The sequence below is a fragment of the Athene noctua genome, chromosome 1 (assembly GCF_965140245.1).
Source record: "Athene noctua chromosome 1, bAthNoc1.hap1.1, whole genome shotgun sequence".
Classification (NCBI taxonomy): Eukaryota; Metazoa; Chordata; class Aves; order Strigiformes; family Strigidae; genus Athene; species Athene noctua.
In genome coordinates, this window is record NC_134037.1 from 236,274,294 (window position 1) to 236,297,554 (window position 23,261).

The 23,261-nt window shown below is 48.1% G+C and overlaps 1 protein-coding gene across 1 annotated transcript in view; it reads left to right on the forward strand.

Moving 5' to 3' along the window:
- The first annotated feature begins 19,475 nt into the window (after positions 1-19,475).
- The window catches only part of FOXO1 (forkhead box O1), a 69,484-nt gene continuing 65,698 nt past the window's right edge, over positions 19,476-23,261 (forward strand). Inside the window, exon 1 of the mRNA XM_074913739.1 lies at positions 19,476-20,242. Coding sequence (XP_074769840.1) covers positions 19,637-20,242 — 606 coding nt within the window. The 5' untranslated portion in view covers positions 19,476-19,636. The remainder of the gene's footprint in view (positions 20,243-23,261) is intronic.

A 23,261-nucleotide genomic window follows, 5' to 3' on the forward strand; every position in this document is an offset into this window, starting at 1 on the left:
TGCCAGGGTGGTGGGCGCTGGGGCTGCAGGAAGGAGCAGGCAGCCGGGTGAAGAGGAAGCTGGCAGAGGGAGTGCAGCCCCTGCCTGCCCCCGCCTATTTCGATGTGATGCCTGCAGTGGAGTGATAGCCCCTTGAGATGGAAGAAGAGCCCTTCCACCAGGACAAGATGGGTCTGGGCACCAGATAGAACACACTGGTCCTGGAGAAGGTCACTTGTGGCAGTAGGTCTGGAAGTAGTTGTAGCGTTATGGCTGTGGCTTGCCTCTGTGGTGTGCAGGAATGGTCGTGGTCATGGCACTGGAGGAACACTCCATGTGTCTGACTTGTGTGTGGCCTGAGGTTGCCGGCATCATGTTCCCGAGTCAGGAGGAGTTGTTACTGCTGCAAGAGGAGGCAGAATCAGGCATAAGATTTGAAACATGGGAAGACATTAAAATCCCATGGCAAGTTTCATCTACTCTTTTTTTTCTCTCTGCTTAAAAAAAGAGAAGCTGAGGGGCTCGAGGCCTTTCACAAGCACTTACCTTGGGCTGTCGGCTCCAAACCTACCCTATTTTGAGCATAAACTCCCTACTTGCTGTGGCCTGGTATAACAGTGTCGTGCGGGACAAGCAGTGCCTCCTCTGCCCTGTCAGTGTGACCCTGCCCAAGAGTAAATGACTGCAGTGGCTGTCAGGTAACAACAATAAAAATTAAATGTTGCTGTTAACACACTGCTTCTCATTCCAATTCTTATAAATAGGCCAGATAGCACAGCTACTAATTTGAATAGTTTCTGTGGCTCCCCTCAGACAGCCTTTACAGCAGCAGTCCCTGATTTTAATTGGGCTATGGAAAGACATTACCCTTTTCTGAATCATTTGCTAGATCTGCTCACTCCCACAAATGGTGACACATGATTTTACTGCACAGAAGCCAAACATAACAAATCAACAAATAACTTGTGGTATCTGATAATCCAGGTGACGCAGGTGAATAATTGCCTAGAAACTTACAGGAAGACACTTGGATGCTAGGATTTTTAAAGGTGACAAATAAACCATGAGTATCAGGTTGCATGCTTTGACTTTTTGCAGTAGTGGAGATAAAGATTTGAGTCCAAGACATCTAGGGCTAAGTCAGTTCAAAGGTCTATGACAAGGGTTTGTCTCTGGGAGGAATGTGCTTCACTCCCCATTAAAATGATCCTACATGGAGGTGCTCTTGCTGAGAGGTAAGGCTCTTCATGCCTTCTCATGCCACCCTAGAGCTCCTGAGTCCTCCATGTGAACAAGATCCATCGTTCATGGATCATGACGTCAAAATGAGGCCATATAACCCTCTAATCTGACGTTACGTGCACTGCAAGCCGGGTGGCTTGTTAATTTCAACTAGAGAATCTTTTTTTTCAGAAAAAAGCAAGCAAAGAATCCAAATATTTGGGACTTAATAATTTTCAGCAGTGGAGAGCCCACAGCATTGCTGGGTAAGTTGTTGCAGTGGTTAATTATGCTGATCAGGTCAATGGAGTTACTGTAAACTCAAGTTATACCAGCGTGACTGAATACAAAATTTGGCCTAGTTACCCAAAAGGAGCAGCACTTTGAAGTCTCTGTATGTCTTTAAATAAAATTATTCTCCATCAGAAGATGTGGAAATGCAAGACTTTGCCTCTAAAGCATACTACAGCAGTCAATTGGTCTCCAGTATACTACTGGAATATTAATACCACATCCAAATTGCACCCATGTTTAAGGCAGTTAATTGGACTTATTTTATGCATAAATCTATCGTCGTTAGGGCTATATTGCTGCTGGCTGTGATAACATTTTTATCTGTTAACTTCCAAGCTGCTACGACTAACACCAGCTACTCATGAAATGAGTCAGCTAACTTTCCTTTTAACCGTTTGTTCTGCTCCCTGAAGGTGTTATGAATGTTGTGGTATGACAAGCTGGTCGACACTCATTCCTTTAAAGCTTATGTAGCAATTTTATTGTCACAATAGGCTTTCTAAAAAATGGGGTCAGAGTTTTACAGCAACTGGGCAAGAAACATTTCCCGCTTCAGTGCGAAGACCTGAGCGAAAACAATTGTTTTGATTTATTTAAAAAGTATCTTATGATGGAAATTGCTGTTACCATACCCACTTTTTTTCTTCCACAGGAGCAATTCTTAAAGGCTGAGTTATCCAGAAACTGCCAAGGCAGATTTATACTTAAACGGGATTATAAGGAAATACACTGCAAACCACTGCAACAAATCATTATTAATCACAATCAATTGGAGTGATTAAAGCTCTGAAATCTCTCCTGAAGTTGCATTAATGAATGAGAGATTGCATGCAAATGGCACTGTGCTTCTCTGTCCCAGCCAGATGTTGTGCCTCTCATCCCCCCCTCTCACCCAGTGCACTGGAAGGTTCTTCCTTGAGCTGACGTTGCCATAATGGTTTTTCCAACCCAGGTGAAATTTCCACGGGAGGACTGGGGATGTTTATCCCAAAGAAACAAGGAACACTGTAGCTTGTTACACCCTAAAAAGATGTTAACCCCTATAGACTAGTCACACCCTTACTCAGGTAAAATATTTTCAGACTAGCTAACTTATCTCTTCACATGTAAAATGTCTGTGGTATTCTTCTTAACTTCCTGTGCCTAACTGCTGGTGCTATGGTTGCTATACATGGCCAAGAAGCTATGCTTTCCCACCCCAGACATGAACAGTGCGCTCCAGCATATATTTATCTTTTTTTTCCATACTTCACAGCAATATTTTGAAGCTTAGAAATCTCTTGGATTATGTTTGTGTGGTGTTTCAATAACCTCCTGTGAAAATGCTTGCAAAGGATTATTCTTTCTGGTCTGCGATGATTTACTTATTCTTCCAACTCAGTGTTTGCTTCGTGCTGATTATAAGGGCCATAAAACCATGGCACTGAAATGCATCATTTCCAGAGGCTGCTTGCTCTCTTTGCTGGGAGAAAATGAGGAATCACACCCCAGAGGATGCTTCCCAGACAGAGGAGGGAGCCTGCTCTCCTGGGGCTGCAGAGTGGGGCAACAAGATGCGTCTGTGCCAGACCCACTGGTGCCAGCGCTGGCTGGGAGCGGAGGGTGATGGATGCCCCTGGGTGTGTTCATGGCTGACAGCATCTGAGGAAGGCCCCCTAAAGAGTAATCCTTAATCTGTCTCCTTGGGAGCCCAGAAAGCCTAACATAGTTGGTGGGACGTGTGTGAATTTGGGCCCTTTAAAGATAGAATAGGACAATAATTCCTCCATGCCTACCATGCTGGCATGAACTTGGCCTGCATGTTAAGAGTCTTTGACAATGTCTCTGTGTTTTATCCTCACCCAAACCAGCCAAAATGAAAAAAAGAAGTCCCACATTACCCAGTGCCCACTGGTCCATGCCCCCTGGGAGACAGACGTGAATGTTCACCACCTGCTCCAACCAGGAGGCAGAAGATATGCCTGCAGACATGGGTGCACACGCCTGGGAGAGCAGCGGTGTAATTGCTGAGTGGTGAATACCAGTTTATCATGTTCTGGGATCCTTCCCCACGTACACCTACTTTATATGCTGCTTTCCTGTTTAGATGGGAGATTATCTCAGCCCATAAACACCCCTGTAGTGAGATAGCTTTGTGTAGCTCTCCTCCGTGTAGCAGAGGTAATGATGAGGAGGCCCAGTATAAGGAAACCTGTGCACCACAGGACCTGTCCTCTGGGCTGTTCTGCTTCTGGGTGCCCTTTTGAGGACATCTCCTCCAGCTGCTGCGCAGCAATAAACCATGTCCACACCGTGTCCACAGCACTGAGAGCACCTTCCGCTCAGCAGAGTTTTGCAGCTGCTGGAAGAGGCACTTGTGGGAAGAGATGCCAACACCTACTTTAGGGTGCTCCCGTATCCCAGCACAGCGTGGATGTCCCTCAAAGGCTGGGAGAGGTGACCCAGATCCAATGCATCATATCTCCCCAAAGGGTGTTGCTGCAAAGCAGTGCTTCTTGACGCAATCATCACTAAGAATAGTCACAGGAATGAGGTAGGTGTGTTTTAATGAAGAGCAGCTTTAGCTTCACCGTGAGTCCCCATGTGGGAGGATTGCTTTGCTGTGGGTCAGTGCTGTGGGTGAGTTCACCCCACTCCTCCACAAGGCCACTGGCCCCAGGCACTGCAAGATCACCCCTATGGCTCTCGCCAAAAGTTACTTGAAATCTCTCCCTGATGGTTGTGCCGTTGTTGGTGAAGGAGGCGATGAGCTGGACTGATAGTTGCGTCTGCTATAGAACAATAGATAAGCAAACATTTGAGGAGGAAGAAACTAGTGAGGGGAGAAAAAGAACCTGTATTTCTCACGGTATCGGGATACAAACACTTGGCTAACGGGCCAGTTTGAGCTGAGACTATTTCAATCCAGAGTGTTTTAATAGGGCAAAAGGGCCAGCTGGTCATCTTCCTCTTTTTGTAAAAGATGAACGGCTGTGACCCCAATAGGTCTGCTTTGATTTAACACTCACCTGAAAGGAATCAGAAGCGCCTCCACAAGCACCTAATACTTATGTGAGCCTGCAGTTCATCCCTACAAATGTGCACACAGTGCAGTGTGTGCCAGACTTTCAGCTCATGGGGTATCACAGAGCATTTTCTGCTTAACTTTTTTCATAGTCTTTCTAAGAATTTCCTATTTTTATCCTCCGCTGTTACTTACTGAGTTAAAGGGATGCACTTGCAGAGGATATTCATCCCTGTCATTCATCCCAGGTTACTTGGACAGCTACCTGAGAGCCTTCATGTTTGTTCTTACCTTCATAAGCCCTTATCCCTATAAGCTTCTCTCAGAGAAACCTGGCATCTGACCCTAGCATTGCTCCTCCATTCCTGTGAACCGTTTTATGGTTTGAATGTTCGAGGGTGTGTTCTGCTTTTCTGTCTATCTAGTTCACAAATACTCACTGCTGAAATGATCCTCTAACTCTGAGCTGACCACAAGACACTATGTTCAGCAAAAGCAGGTTTGCTCTTCAAAACCTTTCCTGCTGCCTCTTGGTGCAGCATCGCTTTGTGAATCATGTCTCCCTTCTAATGGTAAAGTGTCCCATTCATAGTCAAGATGAATGTTTCTGGCACTGAACATAGCTGTATTCTGAAAAGTGTCTCTGGCTCCTCTTTAATCTTTCCCTTTTTAACTGTGGGGGTTGTGCATGTTCTGCTTCTCAGTAGGTACTAGAAGCTCTTGTTTAAAGACTCTTGCAAAATGCTTTTGTTTCTTTTAAGTGAAACAGATCATTGGAGAGCCAGACACTGCTAGTGTGTGTTTCTTTCCATGCTTTAGACAGTCTTCCATGCCGTTTTCTGTAAATTCATTCTGGGAGCTTCTTGCTGGTGTCTCCCTGAACCCTTAGTTTGTATCCTCTTCCTGTGCACATTGCTTTAAAGTAGTTCTTCCTACCTTCAGGAAAAGACAAAAAGATCCTCTTGCCATGGCCAGTGCATTCCAAGGATGCTTTGACACCCTGGAATCCTTGGTTGCTGCAGTTGGGTTCCTGCTCTGCTGGTCACCCTGCCTCCCCATCGCTCTTTGCCCTGCCTCCACTTCTGATATGAAATCAGTGTTCTCTGCTGGTAGATAAGGTGAGCCCTGTGGCAGAGGGGCTAATGATGATCTGTCTTTGTTATAATAACAGGTTAACAGGTGAAGGGAGCAATCTGAGAGGGGGAAAGCTACCTTACCCTGTGGTGCCAGTACCAGCTGACTCCATCTTCAGTTCTTCCAAACAAGGAAATTCTGGTCTCCTAAAGGCCATTGGTAATTTTGACTATAACCCATGCGGGGGGATCAGACTTTAAAGTCCTTGTCAATCTTCTCTCCCTTTCCACTGACACCAGCCCATTTTCAGGTCAACATATTTCATTTTCAAGTTGCTATTAAGTTTACAACACTGGCGTGGCATTTTGGAGTAAATTCACTAACAGAACAATGCTCACAGATTACTGATTTGTGTAGCTTTTATCAAAGCAATGTACAAGATGCTTTTATTAATACCGTCAATACTATTATTATGCGGTGCTATCAAACATGAGAATTTACATTTAGCTGTGAATTTATTTTACAGAAAAGAAGATGGTTTGCAGTTCTGGCTGAAGATCTTTTTGGTTAAAAAAATGATGTTTTATGTAGAATGGTTGCTGCCTTCATTTTTTTATCTGGACTGAGATTCACCTTTGTATAAAGAAAAATACACACTCTCTCAGTCTTCACTGCCATCGGGCACCTGTAAGTCATCTCAAAACTTAGCACTGTTTGAAGGTTTTCCATCCAGAATTGAAGTAACAGCGCTAGCCAACACATTGTCTTCAAACACAGAAATTGCCTCCAAAGTATCAGTTGATATTTGATGTAGATTGGATCAAGCATTTGACAGGCCTTAAAAAAAAGGCAGTTGACTGACAACTGTAAAGGCAGATTACTTTCTTTTAATACTGCTTTGACAGAGGGCTTTCTTGGTCAATGTCCTGTCAGTGGTGTGACTAAAGTTTGAGCCAGAGCCAAAGCTTAACCAACATTTTTCTTGTTGATGTGCTCTGATTTTGTGGGGGTTGGGGTTACCCTTGGAGGATGAGCATCTGAAGGAGCTGCACATATCTCTAGCAGCCTGCAGGAAGGGTGAGCTTTGCACTCAGCTGTTAGAGGTGTGAAGGTAACTCATGTCCAGGTTAGTGCTAGCTCCTCTGTGTTGTTCCCATCAAGTCAAAACAGAGGACTGCTCAGCTCTCCTGGCTGTCAGGCCAGGCTTTGGATAAGTGAATTTTTCTCTGCCTGTTTTTCTTCTTCAGCTACAAATGGAGTTGAAGGTGGTTGGCAAGGATCTAAACATTAAGTTTTAGATGCCTGAGTCATGGCAGGTGAATCTTACCCACACATTGAACTGCTAAACGAAGCTGCACACAGGCTCTTGAATGCCCGTCTCCCCAGAAGTCTTGGCCAGCACAAAAACGACTTGAAAGCTGCTCTTCCACCTTATGACTGGGAAGATTGCAGGTACTTTCCCCTTTGCCTGGAGATATTGTTAGAAGGCAGCAGAGGCCCGTTTTACTGCCATAACAAGTTAATTAACTTCATTTTCCCCCAACTAAGCTGAGCAAAGGTTTTGTGTAAGCCACATGCACTATATTGAGAAACAGGGCTTTTCTCCCACGTTCTTGCTGTGCCCGCAGTGATATGGCTAACAAAAGCTGTTGTCTTCTCAAAAGGAAAATCATACTTCTGAATTGTTTCCAATGGCCTGGGTTGCTCTTTTGGATTCTAACTAAACTCACTGCATTAGAAGAAATCCCCATCGTGAATTGTCTGCTTCCCTCATCGAGCCCTTGTGAATCATCCACAAGGGAACAACACGGTGCCGCTACCGTGCTGAGCACAGCAGCTGCCAGGCTGCTCTCCTCGTCTGCTGCAAGACGATGCCCAACATGAGCATTCAACAGCTTTTGTGGGTCGTTCATACAACTTCCAGAATTTTTGGCCTTTTTTTCCCCCCAGTTGATTCAAAAAAGATATGCCTCCGAGGTTTTGCAAAAGAGGTTTCCAGATACTTTTTCATAGCGGGGTTGTATGTGACAAGAAGTGTAAAAAGCCTTTGCAAATCAGGAAACTTGTTCCGCAGTGCAGTTGGTATAGGAAAAAGTTCACTTGCTGCTTTTTGTGCTTGGCTCTGCCAGTGCAGATTCAACATCTCGCAGCTTCGATTCCTGTGAAACACTCTCAAAATATTTGTCACAGACTGCTTTTGCTCAAAATCTACAAGAGCAGAGCAAGCTGTGCAACACAGCATGCCAGCATGCTTGTGAAAAATCCCTTCTGGATGCCTGTCACTGCTCTGCTTAGCATTTACCTTTGCACTCGCTATAGCCATTTTCTTGACCTTGTGTTTACCTCCATGGCACTTGCCCACTTCCTTGCTCAGCTGCAGATCTCGTTGGCTGGTTCAGACATCGCTGCACATGCAGCAATCTGTCAGCTAGGCAGTAACCCCACTGAGGAAGAAATGTGCTGATTTCATCTGACATTGGCACATGAATTTGATTAAAATATCAAAGAAAGAATCCATTGACGTAGGTGTTTTTGAAGACCCATTTGCACGACTTCACAGACATTACTCAAATAGATGTTTTTCTTGATCACCATAAGAAAATCTTGGGTTTGATGATGGAGGAGGAGTTGCAACCCATGCTATAACAGCGTTGCTTGGGATGAAGAGTTGTGTAATCGATGTGCCAGTGGTCCACAGCTGATGTTTTGCAAATCACCCATCTGGCCGCTGAGCTACTCTGTCTGCTGATTTCACAGCACCAGCAACCACTGGGTCTCCTTTCTCACCTGCCTCTGGATCAAGCTGAAAACCAAGGACAAAGGTGATCTGGGCAACTGCTTCTGCAGGAACTTTCCTTTTGGTTGCGTTAGGCCACGGGTTACTGTCTTGTCCCTGGAGAAACAAGAATTGAGGTGATAGATTATAATGCAAACCAGTAATGCTGCAAAACTGCAGTAGGGCAAAGACATATTCCTGAAGATCTGTCAGAGAAGCCAACAAAAATGAGAGCTGTTCTGGTGGGTCAGAAATATTTGGCTATCACTATCTGCAAACTACAACCTTTGATAACCAGTCAGCTACTGAGAAATTCAGCATACTCAGTGGTGAGTTTTATGATCATCTCCTCAGCTACCAGGTATTGATAGCTTTTTAGGAACATGATATCTTTTTGGGCTTCCTTGCCCTTGTCCTCGCTCTTTGTTGTTTTCTCCTTTTCTTATCTCAGCGGTTAGGTCCATTCTTGAGCTACCTTCCCACCCTTCACAGAAACCTCCATAAGATGACTAAACATCACCACCTTCTCTCTTTCTCCCTCTTTTCAAGCTGCCAGATATTCAACAGTGGTTACAGTTGGCGACCTGGAAGGGTCTGAATGATATAGATGCCAACACTGTATGATAAGAAGTATAAAATGCAGTTATTGTCCATTGGTCAGTCTGCAGGTTGACAAAGCTGGAGATTGTTGGTGACAAACCAGTCATCTCCACAGCCTTGGGGCTGTGGGGAGGGTAAGTCCTTTCCTCACCTCTGTGTTTTTTGGCAGTCTGAGGCATGGAGCCTGCCTGGTTTGGGGAACTGACTTTGAATGGGTTGCTTGCTGCTGTGCTGCATTTTGAACATTGCTCTGGAGGAGGCTGGATATCTGCTTCATACCCTAAGTGCCCTTCTGCTAACAGGGAGTTGAGGAGGAAAGGTCTAGACAGGGTCAGAGACCAGTGCCTGTATTTGCCCTCCTGACTTAGTTCCAATATTAAAATAACCCTCATTAGATTCACATGATGGAGCAGCAAAGAAAATGCCTATTTATAGAGGCTGAGGAGAATCTACAGAGATGTGGGTTGCTGTTATTTGTCTGAATGGCGCCTCCTGACATCACAAGTGGCTGGAAGGGCTTGCTCAGGAGCAACACAGAAGGCAGCTCTGCATTAAAGCCCTAACAACATTTTCAGTATCTAGAATTTCATTTATTGTCTTTTGTGATGGAAGTCTTATTTTGCAGAAAGTTTCATGTGCAGAGAGGGTAATGCTTTTAAAGTCGTGTGCGAAAAGGTTGCTTCTTGCTTTTAACATGACTTTTCAACCACACCATGGTGATTTTACAAAGAGTAAGATTAGGTGTATATGTAGAAGAGGAAAAAAAATAGCTGTAAGAAAAGATTTCGCTAAAACAAATTATAGGAAGATATCAAGTGAAAGGAAGACACATCTGGCAGATCTGGAAAAGCAACAGAAAAGTAGCAGAAAAGTCTTGCTTTTCTGCACTGAATTTCCTATAATGTGAAAATGCAGTTTTGCAACAAAACCATACAGGGCTCAAGTTTTTAACAAATATTAAGGACTTAAAAAAAAATTGCTTCTGTCCCTTGTCCATTTTGTCTTGACTCCTGAGTCCTTTTTCAAGTGTGTATCCAAACACTCGGTGGCCATCATGGCTGGTTCCTCCTGGGCACAACACTAGCAAGAAATGCTGAGGGTGCCTTGGCATTTATTCAGGTGGGTCAAGCAGAGAGCAGCTGGCTGCCTGATATACCACTTCATCTAGAGCTGTCAGTCCCTGGCATCCCTGAGGCCCTCAGTCCACGCGTTGTGCCCGGCTGTTCAGGACAAAGCACCACTGGGTGAGGGTTCCTTTGCCAAGTGCAAATCTTGTGTCTTTTTGCAGCACAGCCTGGCTTTGCTGGAAAGGCTGCAGGGAAGTGCAGCCCAGGGTGTTTATTCTAGACTTGTGGGTGCTGCAGGGCAACATCAGCTGTGCCCCAGGATTAAAGGGAAAGGAAATGCTGACTGGCTGATTCATGGCAGAAAGCGAGGTGCAGGGCCAGCTTTGCAGCACACACTGGACCAGGTGAACTTCACTGCAGCATAAACTTTGAAAATGCAAAATTACTTCTGACTGCATTAGGAGCAGGACCTCTGGATCCTTTTGCCCATTAAATCTTCACAAGGCACACTGTGGTGGGGATGTGAATGTGGCCAGGGTGAGCCCTCTGGAAGACACCCATGCAGACCTGCCCTGGACACCTGCATAGGTTGCCTGTTGCCCCTTGGAGGCACAGCTCTGGGATAACAGTCTTTCAGTGCCTTTTAAGTATTCTTGTGGGTTCTTTGTTTTGCAAAAGCTCCAATTCAGGCTGCTTTGATACACGTCCTCTTTCTTCATACACTGACCAAGCCTCATTTCTTTCCTTGTTTTGTGCTCATTTTCCTCCTTTCTATTTTTTTCTTGTCCTTTCTTGCTGATTTTTCCCTTGTTGTGACTTCTTTTTGTGATTTCCTTATCTCCCCCCACCCTTTCCTTCTTCTCTTTTTTTTTCCCTGCTTACTCTCTCCCTTCTGCCTCTTTGTTGCGTTTCCCATTCTCCAGCAGCTCTGGCACCCATCAGGGAGGATGAGGCGTCCCTGTGAGTCTGTGCCTTAATGAACCAATCCCCACCCCAGCGAAGAGGGGATACCAGAGAGTCCAGTTGCTGTCTGAGACTCTACTTTGGTTTTTGTTTGCTTGGGGTTTTTTGGGTTTGGGGTTTTTTTGTTGCAAGCTATTTCATCAGCCAGCGGGGTTGGTAGACACAACTGGAGCAAAGAGTGAAAGTGGGTGGCTTTCAGGGAGCCACTGCTGATTTCTTTGCAGCTGCAGCAGCATTTCTGTAACGTGTGGGTGGACGGATCTGAACAGCCCCATCATTTACCCCTTCGCACTCGATGCTTTTCTCCACCTTGAGCCCCCTCCTAAATCTCATCAGAGATCCCCGTCCTCTCCTTGGATAGAAAGAGAAGGCACCAAGCTGCTACCCGCCATGTGCCTTCGTATTACTGATCACGTGGCACGAGCTCGTCTGATCCTGGTCGAGGTTCACTATTTGGGGCTTGGCAGATGCAAACGTAAAATTGAAACTACTGGTTATTCTTCTTATCTGTTTTCAGGCTGATATGTGGTGTGCCTCTGTCTTTAGGCAGAATCTGCCACTGGAACCTTGCTGGTTTCAGTTTCATCGATATATTCTCCTCGCAGGCCAGGTGTAAGCGAGGGTTGCATTTGCAGCATCAGATCTCAAAGCACATGAACTGTTAACTAACTGGGTTGCAATGGGCAGACATTTTTTTATACCCATTTTACAGAGAGGTAAAAAAAAAAAGCACAGAGTTACTGTTTTTCACAAGAAGAAAGAGAGTGTAGCTGCCTGGAGTTGTCATCCTTCTGCTATGGACATTTATGTTGTGGACAGTATTTGTACACTACAAACTACTATTGGTCATCCTGCCCAAACACTGCCTTCTGTAATGTACTAGTTACCAGCAGCGTAGGAATATATACGTATATGTCAAAATACTGTCTTACTATTATTGTCTAACCATGTTTGCATCTATATAAATCTAGTGTAAAATGTGTATAATGCTACCATGCATATGCATTTGTGTAGCATATACATAATGCACTCATTCATATGCAAATACAGTTGTATACATATATAATGCTTTTCAAGCATTCAACAATGGAAAAAAATATTTGTTTTAAAAAGTAAGCCTTTATTATGCCACAGCCTCCATGCTGATTCTGGCTATAAATGATTTTTCTCACTGGTGACAGGTAGCTATCAGTTTTCCAGGGAAACAAAGGAAAAGAAGATGAAATAGTTGTCGAGCATCGTATTGTACCGTGCCATGAATTTTCCTTCCTACAGGCTGAAGAGAAACCACTGAAATATACCGTAACTGTCAAGTGTCCTGTTTTTAGTTTGTTGCTCAAACACAATAAAATTATTTAATATACAAAAGCTACCATGTGAAGCCAGTCAGTTTTTCCCCCAGCAATATATCAAGGAAAACAAGAAATGAGAAACGCACCTGAAAATGTTGAAACATTGACCGTAGGATGTGGGAGAATATTGTAATAGATCATATTTACGACAAAACAGAAACTCAACACCCTGGAAAACATACACACCACTTGAACTGTGTTTACTTCCAGACACGTTGGCCTTTGCATAGGGGTGGGCCGGGTGATTCAGCTGAATCTGAAACCTGATAAACCCTTGCCTTCTGTTTTTACATCACAGCCAGTGATTGCACATGACACATTAAAACCAGATATCACTACGTAGGCACTACCTTTGGTATTTATTGTATCGATCCAGGTAAGGATAATTTCTCAGGCATATTGTACTTCAGTATCCGCTTATGGATGTGTATACATACATGGGTGCGACAGGATATATGTTTAAATGGAAGGTCCTGAGCCTAGACTGTGAGAGAGTTGAGAGATGAGTTCGTGTCTAGTATTTTCTTTGGTTTACCTTCTTTTTTTGTTTATGACATATGGCAGCAGACTGTGGTTCCCAGTAATGTATGCCTCATTTGAGCTCATTCAGTGAATATGGTTTTGTCCAAATGCTAAGTAAGAGCTACACTTAGTAGGAATTTAAGCTTCATTAATTGCAGCAACCAGTAAAGTCGTACTATTATGTGTTTTCTTTGACTGGAAAAACATACGAGTGTTTCTGACATGAGTTCTTGCACAAGGAAATTTAAATTTAAATTCTGATTCCTTCAAATAGTGCAACTTAGAAATGGTTCCCATGAAACCTTGCCCTCAAATCTTAACTGGTTACATATTTGCAGATGCTGAGAACAAATTAGGTATGAACAACATCAAAGGAAATTGTTCAAAAAGACATAGTATTTTAACTAGCTATTTCTAATTAAAAAATACGAAATTATTTTTTAATTTATGTAACTAAATATTTATTGTGGCATTTCTTTTAAGACAGGGTGGTCAAACTTCAGCAGCCACTAGGTCTGCGCCGAGATTTTGGTAGGCCAACCCCCAGCAGCTCCATCTCCTAATCTAGGGAGCACAACCCCACCTTTGTCCTTCTTGACAGCTCCCTTTCGCCATTGTTCCTGGCATCAGTGTCTGCCAAGCTCTCTGACCACTCTCTGCCACTGAAGCTGGTATAGAGAAATTGGGGAAGGAGGAGGGGGTTGACTGTGGGTTGTTGCTCTCCAGTTGGAAGACTCACTGTTGATTGCTGGTGGTGAAGAAGAGCAGGAGGAGGAGGAAGAAGAGAAGAAGGAGGAAGAAGAGGAGGAGAAGGATGCAGTAGTTGCTGCAGAAGCCCCAGTCACAGCAGCCCAGCTGCACGGGTGAGGAGATGAAGGAGACAGCATTTGGCTATTTGGGCAGCTCTTCTATCAGCAACCACGGTTCCCCATCTCCTCTGAGAGGAAGGGGTAGGCTGCCTGGAAGCTTTCTGGAGGCTGGACCTGCACCACACTGTGCAAGGAGCTGGCAGTTCTTGACTCTGAAATATGTCCAGAGAGGCAGGCAGCCAGCGCGTGGCCCTAATTTCAGCCATACAGATGTAAATCCAGAAGGGCCTTGCTGCCTCTAAGGGGAGCATTCAGGATTTTCAGGATTTTCCTGTGTGTAGCAAGAGATGGACTTCATACAAGGTAACTTTGAATCCCTCACCAGCAAGTACCCTGACAACTCTTTGATGACATGAATTTTTTTAGGTTTAATGACTGGGTCTTGGTAGACATGCCTTCAAAGTCTGTCTCTGCCTACATGTCCTCTGTGAGATCCTCTGCACATTTTGTGAATTCATGGTGGCCCATTTTCCCCATGTAAAGGAGGACTAATAATTTTGCCTTTCTTTTACCATCTCCCTGCAGTGCTCCATTAGCCTGTTAGCCTGAAGCTGTGTTGCATGGCCTTTTTCTTACTGTTGAGCTCAGGAGGGCTGCAGCCATTCTGGGGTGTATAGGTGCTAGTGTACATTGGATAACAAGTAATAATGTAGAAGTTTGTGCCAGGCAAGGCTGAGTGCCACTTGTTTTGCTTGAGCAAGTGGTCTTGAGATCAGCATCATCCTGCCCATCAGATCTGGCTTGCACTGAGCCACTGGATATACTTCTCGAGCCCGGAAAATCCTGGGGATGTGATGGCAAGGGAATCAGAGATTATGAGTTTTCCAGGCACTATAAAATGGGATGGGTAGGATTTGCTGGCCTGAAGACAGCTGGCTGAAAGTGGGTGTGACCTACTCGGAGCAAGAGCCTGGTATCCTTGTGGTTGGTGAGTTCTGCCATTTTGGGTGCTGAATCACTCACGGGGGGGAAGTGTTTCCCTCCATTGACCATGGAGTGGCCCTGAATGTGACACCCACCTCTCCTCGGGCTAGCCAGACCCCGACCTGCCTGTGGGTGCTGCTGTGCGAGGTGGGAGGCAAAGGGCGGGATGAAAAGGGGGTGGGGGCATTAGCACCACCAAACTGTGGCAAGGGATTAATAGATCATTAAATTCCCTTTGTGGTTTGTGTAGTTGGCAGGTGGAGATGCGCACTCCCAGGAGGTAACTCACAGCGATGAAAACTCCTGCTCTGAAATGTGCTACTGAGGAACTGCCTTACGACAGTGACTGGGTAAGAAGCCTCAGACTGGTTGGAAGAGCTTCAGACACTTTCAACTCCCTTAGCTGGGCAGTGCAAATGTCCTGTCCACCTGGGACATGTCCAAACCCTGCTTGGGTAGGGAGGCCCTTAGTAACCTTGGGCTGGGAGGGGATATGACTGAGGTGCCATGCCACCCTTCTGATACCCAGGCCCCTCAGAAATGCGGACTGCAAACTAAAGCAAATCTCTTCTGAGAGAGACTGACATGGTTTAGCCCCAGCTGACAACTAAGCACCACACAGCCATTCACTCACTCCTCCCCCCACAGTGGGATGGGGAGGAGAATTGGGAAGAAAAAAAAGTAAAACTCATGGGTTGGGGTAAGAACAATTTAATGACTAAAATAAAATATGATAATAACAATAATAATAATAGTAATCAAAATGAATATAGCAAAGGGAGGGAGAAATAAAACACAAGAAAAGACAAGTGATGCACAATGCAATTGCTTACCACCCACTGACGGATGCCTGAGCAGCGATCCTGGCCAACTCCCCCCAGTTTATATACCGAGCACGACATCCTATGGTATGGAATATCCCTTTGGCTAGTTCGGGTCAGCTGTCCTGGCCACACTCCCTCCCAGCTTCGTGAGCACCTGCTCACTGGTAGAGCATGGGAAACTGAAAAATCCTTAACTTAGGATAAGCGCTACTTAGCAACAACTAAAACATCAGTGTGTTATCAACATTATTCTCACACTAAATCCAAAACAGAGCACTGTACCAGCTACTAGGAAGAAAATTAACTCTATCCCAGCTGAAACCAGGACAGAGATGCGGGAGGGAACTGAAGGTGCTGAGCTATCCCATCCTTCCTCAGAAAACAAGCTCTCTCCCAGCTCTTATGATACCAGGTGCAAACTGGTATTTCATTGTTGCTTTTTGTTCTGTTAAGATGTTTGTATTCTCTCACCATGCACATACATGTATAAAAAAAGAGCTGTACGTTGAGTGTGAGTGCTTTCAACTTCATGTAATCTCCTGCTAAATTTGATCAAAACCTCAGAAAATTAATTATACAGATAGTAGTAAAAAGACAGTACAGATCCTTTATTTTGGCTGCCTTGAACCCAGAATATGAATAGAAGGCTCTGCTTTATTCCAGTGATGATAAAAGGCAATCTTCAGGTCTTTAATTTGAAAAAAAATAAAAGTCGATGCTAAGGATGATAGGAGATATTGTATTGTAGAGGAGTGGAAAATGGGAGCAGAAGTAGGAGTAGAGAAATGAAAAGGTGGAGTGTAGGAGGAGGACCGTGGGAGTAGAAAATGAATTGTGGTGCATCCATCAGCATTTCAGCATTGTGGGAGATGAGATAAACTTAACGCTGTCATTTGTAGATGCGGTAAAATTTCTTGTACTGAGCTATCACTGTGCTGATCTGTTTTAGGAGGAGCAAGCCCCCCTTCAGCAGCTGAATGGGTGGGTTTTGTTCACAGCAGTGTGTCCTAGGGGTTGTCAACTGCGTTGCGGGGCACTGGGAGAGTGGTGCAGGTGGGGTTAGAGCACGTAGCTTGCTTGACCCTCATACTGTGCATGGCATGAGTGTCACTTGGCTGCTTTGACTCTGAAATCGGTTGACCTGAAAGGATTCAATCCCCAAATACTTGACGGAGAGAAGAAATCCTATGAGAAAAGCAGAGGATCACATATGTGTGGACTGGGGCCTTACAGAAGGACTCACTCACCCAGGTGGTTCCACCGAAGTCAGAGCAGACTGCCTGGCTTACTCATCCCAGGAAAGTGCACAGCATTGTCTCATCAGCCTTCGTCCTTCCTTCAAGCCTCAGCAGACCTGGACCCAGCCGATAGCGTGCAATAGTCAAAATCCCCGCGGCAGAGCTAAGCTCTGCCTATTGCCTTGTGAGTCACGGGGTGCCACTTGCCGAGCAAATGAAGCATTTTGAACGTCCTGTTTTTACTGCACTCTGCCTCCTTGTCCCTCACCCCTCACTGCACACTGCTGCCTGTATTCACTGCTAATTTTTGAGCTGCAAGAACATCAGTGACATGGGGCACAAATGTGGCAGAGCCCTGCCAGGAAGGTGAGGTGAGCAACAGCAACACTATGGAGGGCCAAGAAAGGGCAATACAACCCTTATCCTGCAGAACAAGCCAGGCTGAACTATGAACACACCAGGCTTCCTAAAATCCCTCAGCAGTAGCTTTCTTCCCGGTTTTCACAGTTGGCAACTGACAAAGGAAAGCTATTTTTTTTCAACACCTGCATATACCAATAGAGGTCAGGGAATAATATCTCTATTTTTGACAAAATAAAAAAGCAAGGAGTACAAGATTTTTAAAAAATCCTTAGAAGAAAGCCTGGGTAATAAACCTGTTTCCTTTAGCAGGATGGGTGCCAGTCTGGCTCTTAGATTTTTTTTTTTTTTCCCAGACACCAAGGAAAGGAAAAGAAAATGTTTCAGTGTTCTCGGGAACTGCTTTTGTTTTGGCTCGCATTTAAACATGTCCATTCGCCGTGCGTCCCTGGCTGCTTCTCACCATTATATAATCTCTGGTTCTCCAAGGCAGGGTGCTCTCCCTTATTGCAGGGCAACTACTGTAGCCGAGTTGTGTAATGCTGCCGGATAAAGCTGTTCCAAGCTGAAACGTGGCATGCAAGTTATTAGGTCAAACTGAGACTATTTTGCCTTTTTTTTTTTTTTTTTTTTGTTAACCTGAAAAAAAAGGGTTTTTCTAAAATCTGTGGGCTAAACAATATAAATTTGTGGGTTGAACCCTTTGCAGGATTTGGAAAACATAGAAATGACTTAAAGGCAAAGCAACTCTGAAATCTGATGAGCAACCAACCTATAATAAGGTGTAATCACCTTTGGCATTTGGGGACATAAACATGACAAAACTCGTGCTTTAAATTTTGATCAGTTACTTTGCACTTATACATATGTTGAACTAACTATATAGTAAGGTATCACTGCATGTCTTAAGAAGTGTTTTCATAATAGACAGAGTGTGTATTTAGATGTATGATCTGTCACTAAATTATATGCTGTGGGCCTAAATCCAGTCTTACACTCTCTCTCTCCTTCATTATTGTTACTCATTTTCAGAAAATATTTTTATAGGAACAATGAACCGCATTTAAATAACATTAACCCACTGCCTTGATGCAGAGAGGAGGGAAGAGTAACAGGTTTGCTGGCTCAACAGTGACAGTTACCCTGCTTCAGTAGTTCTTTGACAAGCAACATGAAATGCCGTGGCTGGTTGTGGATTTTGTGACTTACTAAGCCATGTCTGAAGCATGTTTTTTGAAAGCACTTCTCCTATTGAAAACAAAACAGATTTTCTAAAAAGTAGAGTTTGCCAGTTTGAACAAGGTGTTGAGTCGTGCCTCATCCCTGAGATTGCTTCCCTAGTTTAAGCAAGTGTCTTCCTTTTAATTTTAAACAGAGTAAGACTTCTGTGTTGCCCGGAACGTGTATCTCTGTATGTTTATGGGCTCGGGAGGCAGAGGCAGCATGTGCTGCCTTTTCGGAGGGGGGCCTTACTAAATTGTGTGGCCTTGGGGTTTGCCGGGAAAAAGATAAAGTGTGTTGACTTAAAATGAAATTATCCCGAGCTCCAGTGCCTGCCCACGGAATAAAACACCAGCTCGCGGTATGAAAACACGCTCAGCCGAAGGGAAGGTTTATCGCTTCGGGAGGCGCAGACACTTTCTGGCGAGGAGCCGGCCTGGGAAGGACTGAGGCAGGGAGGGACTGAGGCAGGGAGGGAGGCGGGAGGGAAGCAGGGCAGCTCGCAGCCCCCGGCCCCGTCGCGGGGGCTGCCAGGACCCCACGGGGCGGGCAGACGGGCGGCAGCGGCGCCTCGCACGGAGCCAGGGCCGCTGGGCTGCTGGTGGGAGCGGGGCCCCCGCTGCAGCCGGGGGATGCCCCCAGGCCCCCGCCGATCCCCGCGGGCGGCAGGCACCGGGGCCGTCGGGGCGGGCAGCAGGACCCCGCCGGCAGCGGCCAAAGCAGCGACACTCGCGGGGGCATTTTGCGTGGCCGTGGCCCCGCTCCCCCGCGGCTCGCCGTGAGAGCCCAGTTACTTCCTTCGCCCCCCGCGGCGCTCACTCCCCGGCGGGGCGAGGGAGCTCCGGCACCGCCCGCACAGCCCCTCCGCGGCGCCGAGCCCGGGCCTGCGGGGGGCACCGCCGGCCGCCCGCCGCTTCTCACCCCCCTCCGCCGCCGGAAAACAAAAACCACCCAGAAACAGCACGGGGGCACCGGCACCCTCCTGCCAAACCGGCCCCGCGGCGGGAGGCGGGCGGGCGGCGCGGCGCTGCCATTGGCGCGGCGCGGGCCGTCCCTCCCCGCCGGGAGGAGGAGGAGGAGGAGGAGGAAGGCTGGAGGCGGGCCCGCGCGGGGCGGTCGCTCCAGTCGGTGCGCGCCGGGCGGCCGGGTCGCTGCTGTTGCTGCCGCCGCGGAGGGCAGGGAGCCGGGAGCCGGGCAGGGGCAGGGCGGCGGGGCCGGAGCCGCGAGGGGAGTTGTCGGCCGCGCCGTCGGGGCCGCGCCGGTCCGCGCCCGGAGCCTGCATGGGGCGGCGGCGCTGAGCCCGGCCGCCCCGCTGCCGCCGCCGCCGCGCTCCCGCCCCGGCCCCGCCATGGCCGAGGCACCGCAGCTGGTGGACATCGACCCCGACTTCGAGCCGCTGCCGCGGCCCCGCTCCTGCACCTGGCCCCTGCCGCGGCCGGAGTTCAACCCCCCCAGCTCGGCCACCTCCAGCCCGGCGCCGTCGTGCGGCGGGCAGCCCGAGGGGGCGGCCGGAGCCGCGGCCGGGGCCGGTGCCGCCGCCTCGGGAGGGCTCGGCGCCGACTTCATCAGCAACCTCAGTCTGCTAGAGGAGAGCGAGGACTTCGCGCCGCTGCCCCCCGCCGCCGCCCCCCCGGAGGCGGCCGCCTGCCGTTGCGGGGACTTCCCGGCGCCCGAGGCCGGCTGCCGCCTCCACCCGCCGGGGCCGCCGCCGGTGCCGCCGGTACCGCCGCCCGTGGCCGGTCTGTCGCCTGGCCCCGTGGCCGGGCAGCCCCGTAAGAGCAGCTCGTCGCGCCGCAACGCCTGGGGCAACCTGTCCTACGCGGACCTCATCACCAAGGCCATCGAGAGCTCCCCCGAGAAGCGGCTCACCCTCTCCCAAATCTACGAGTGGATGGTCAAGAGCGTCCCCTACTTCAAGGATAAGGGCGACAGCAACAGCTCGGCCGGCTGGAAGGTGAGGGGCGGGCGGCGGGGGACCCCCCGTCGGAGCGGGGGCCCGGGGTGGCTCCGTCACGCCGGGCGCTGCACACGCCGCCGCCCGGGCAGGGAGCCGCGGCGCTGCGAACGGCTGGGCTCGCTGCCCTCCCGCGGGGGCTCGCTGCCTCCTCCCGGGCTGCTCGCTGCCCGCCGCGCAGTTAAAAGCACGGCTCCGTGCTTTTATTTATTTTTTTTACTCCTTTACAATTGTTACTTATTTCACCCTTCCCAAGGGAAAAATCTTACGGGAAAAAAAGCGACTTTGTCGCGTGTCCCGTGTCCGTAGCCCCCCCCCCCCCCCCCCTTTCCTCCGTGGGGCGCAGGAGGGGCCGGGGCCGCCCCCCTAACTCGCCGCTCTCCGCCTCCTCCCGCCCGCCCTGCCCCGCCGAAAGCAAAAGTTCACGCCGTGTCACGGCGCCGTCCCCGGGCAATCGCGGCGGGAGCGCCGCCGCCTCCCGCTCCCCCGGGGCGGGGGGCTGGGGTTCAACACTCGTATCGTGGGGGTGGCCGTCGGGCCCTGCGGAGGCACCGCCGCGTCCCCTTGGGGGCTGCACGGCCTCGGGGGGATGGGGGGGCAGTGTTTAGCGGGGTTGGGGGGGGCCGTGCCTGCAGCCGACCCGGCGCGGCGGCGTTTGCCGTCGGGCGGCGGAGAGGGATCAGTAGCAAACAGGGATGGGGAAAGAGCGGAGGCAGGACAAGGGTTGCAGAAATACCGTGTGTTTAATGAGTAAGCCGCTGTATTTGTCTTGATGGCTTTGTTAAACTTGGGTTGCGGGAGCGTCTTTCTCCTGTGAAATAGTGGGACGCAGTTTCCCCCTGCAGCCGCTGCAGGCTGGCGGCGGTAACCGGTGGGGCTTCGTGCTCGGCGCTGCGCAGGCTGGAGCCGAGCGGCCGGTGCCGCTCAGAGCCGGGCTGTAAGGCTGACTGCCCGAGCGCTGCCTCGTCCCGGGGCACCGGCTCGCCAGGTCCCGGGGGGGCCCGTGGGCACCGGCCACCCTCCCAGCCAGGTGGCCCTGAGCCTGGCATCGCTTCGCGTGGGGCTGTGTGGCCATGCTGGCCCTCACCCACTGTGGTGGTGGCTGCAGAAGGCCTGTGGTACCCTCCAGCTCCTCATCCCTCTGGGTGGCCAGTGCTTAGCGCTGCTGCGAACAAATCCTCTTCCTCTGAGGCCTCTGGTGAGGAAGTGTCGCCCACCTGTGCCCCTGCTCGCTGCAGAGGCAGAGAGTGAAATACTGTGGCACGGTTGCACGAGAACGTTGTCAGAATAACCTTTAGCCATCTGTGTAAAGGCAGAGCCTCCTCTGCCCTGCAAGAGATTAAGTAATGACGATAAACGTCTGAGGTGCACACACCTACCCACGGTATCAGCGTGTCCTGGTGTGTTCATGGCTTCGGCCCAGTTGGGGCCAGCCAAAGTCTTTGCTTCACTTTCTGGTATCTGTAATATTTGCCTCTTTTAAAAAAGAAAGTGTCAGCTCAAATTGTGTATTTATACCTTTTCAGTTGCGAGCTAGGAGTTTTTGTTGTATCAGGTTTTTGTAAATTTACTTTTTTAGAGGTAAGTGACCTCCTGGTAAGGAAATGCCCGTGAATCTTAAACTCATCATTAGCTGAAGGCTTTTAAAAGTAATTTGTTAGTTTCTGTCGATGTGTTTGACTAAAAAATTTAAAGGAAATTCTCTGAAGACATCTTTCATGAAAACCCTTAAAAAGAGTGAAATGATTGATAGCTGACAACTTTTAAATACGGTAACTTGTTACTTGAAAATGCTGGGGTTTTTTCCAGTGGTATTTCAGTCTCCTTGAAAAAAGCAAGATACATCAATTTCAGAATGAGTAGAAGAGAAATGAAAACCAAACAAACCAAAATAAAATCAAAGCAGAGAGCTCCTGAATTCAAGTGAGCAAATAAGAAACTCTGCTGGCTATGTAGCTTATTTATTGCTCTTCCTGTGGTGCTTCAGCAAGTAACAAGTCTTGCACTCCTCTTTCTGACGGAGCAAGCTCTTTCTGTAGCCACATGCTTCCACTGTGACGGGGAGAGCCGTTATGGGTATTGTTTTTTGGTTGTGGTACTCTCTGGTAGAGTGCAGTAGGTACCCTGCCACTGCTAGCGGGTAAATACACATGTACGCTCCTACCATAATTAAGTAGTTACTGTGTTCTACATTGTACACGTTGCCCTAATCCCTTCCTTTGGCTGTGTCACTGCCAGGCTGCTCAGAAAGTTACATGCTTGCAGGTTTTACTACTTTAGCCAGATAAATGCAATGTGTTTCTTAACCACCTTTTCAGGTTTAGTTACTGGCAGCCACTGGGTGACAATGCTATAACTGATCTGCTTGAGGCGCGCAGCCCGTTTGCCTTGTTTACCACCATTTATCCACAGCTCAGTCAGAGTAAGGATTATTTTTATTTTTCAGAGTGGGAGTTGTTGGTTTGCTTGTGTTCTGGGGGCTGGGGATTCGCTGTAGGTGCGGGTGCAAGGCTGGGAGAGAAGCCTAAGTCAGCCAAGGGCCCCGGCAGAGGAGGAGCATTGCTCCAGCGATGAACACAGATTAGCGGCGGACTTTTCTGCTGACAGAGGGAGCGCGGGTTCGCCTTAGAGCCTGGCACTGACTTAGGGACGGGAGTACACTGTGCTCGGGTGTTTTGCAGCCTGAGAAAGAGAGGGTGGTTGATTTCTTCCCCCCCCTCCCCCCCTTAAATAAAGCTTCGAGACACTTCATCTTGTTGGAGTTTGCATATTTGTAAGTGCAACAAAGCACCTTTCATATTATACACAAAATCTATGAAATACCCAAGAAATTGTAAAGAATGCGCCCTTTCTGCATAGTGGCAAGGCTGTGTTTCTCACTCAGAAGATGAGGGCTAACTTCTCTAATGCTTGTGAATATGTACTGCCCTGATTTAATGTCTGATATTGAGCTGCTTTTTCATGTTTCACTGAACAAAGAAGTTCAGTAGTGTCAACATTATCTGTTAGGAGCTCAAAA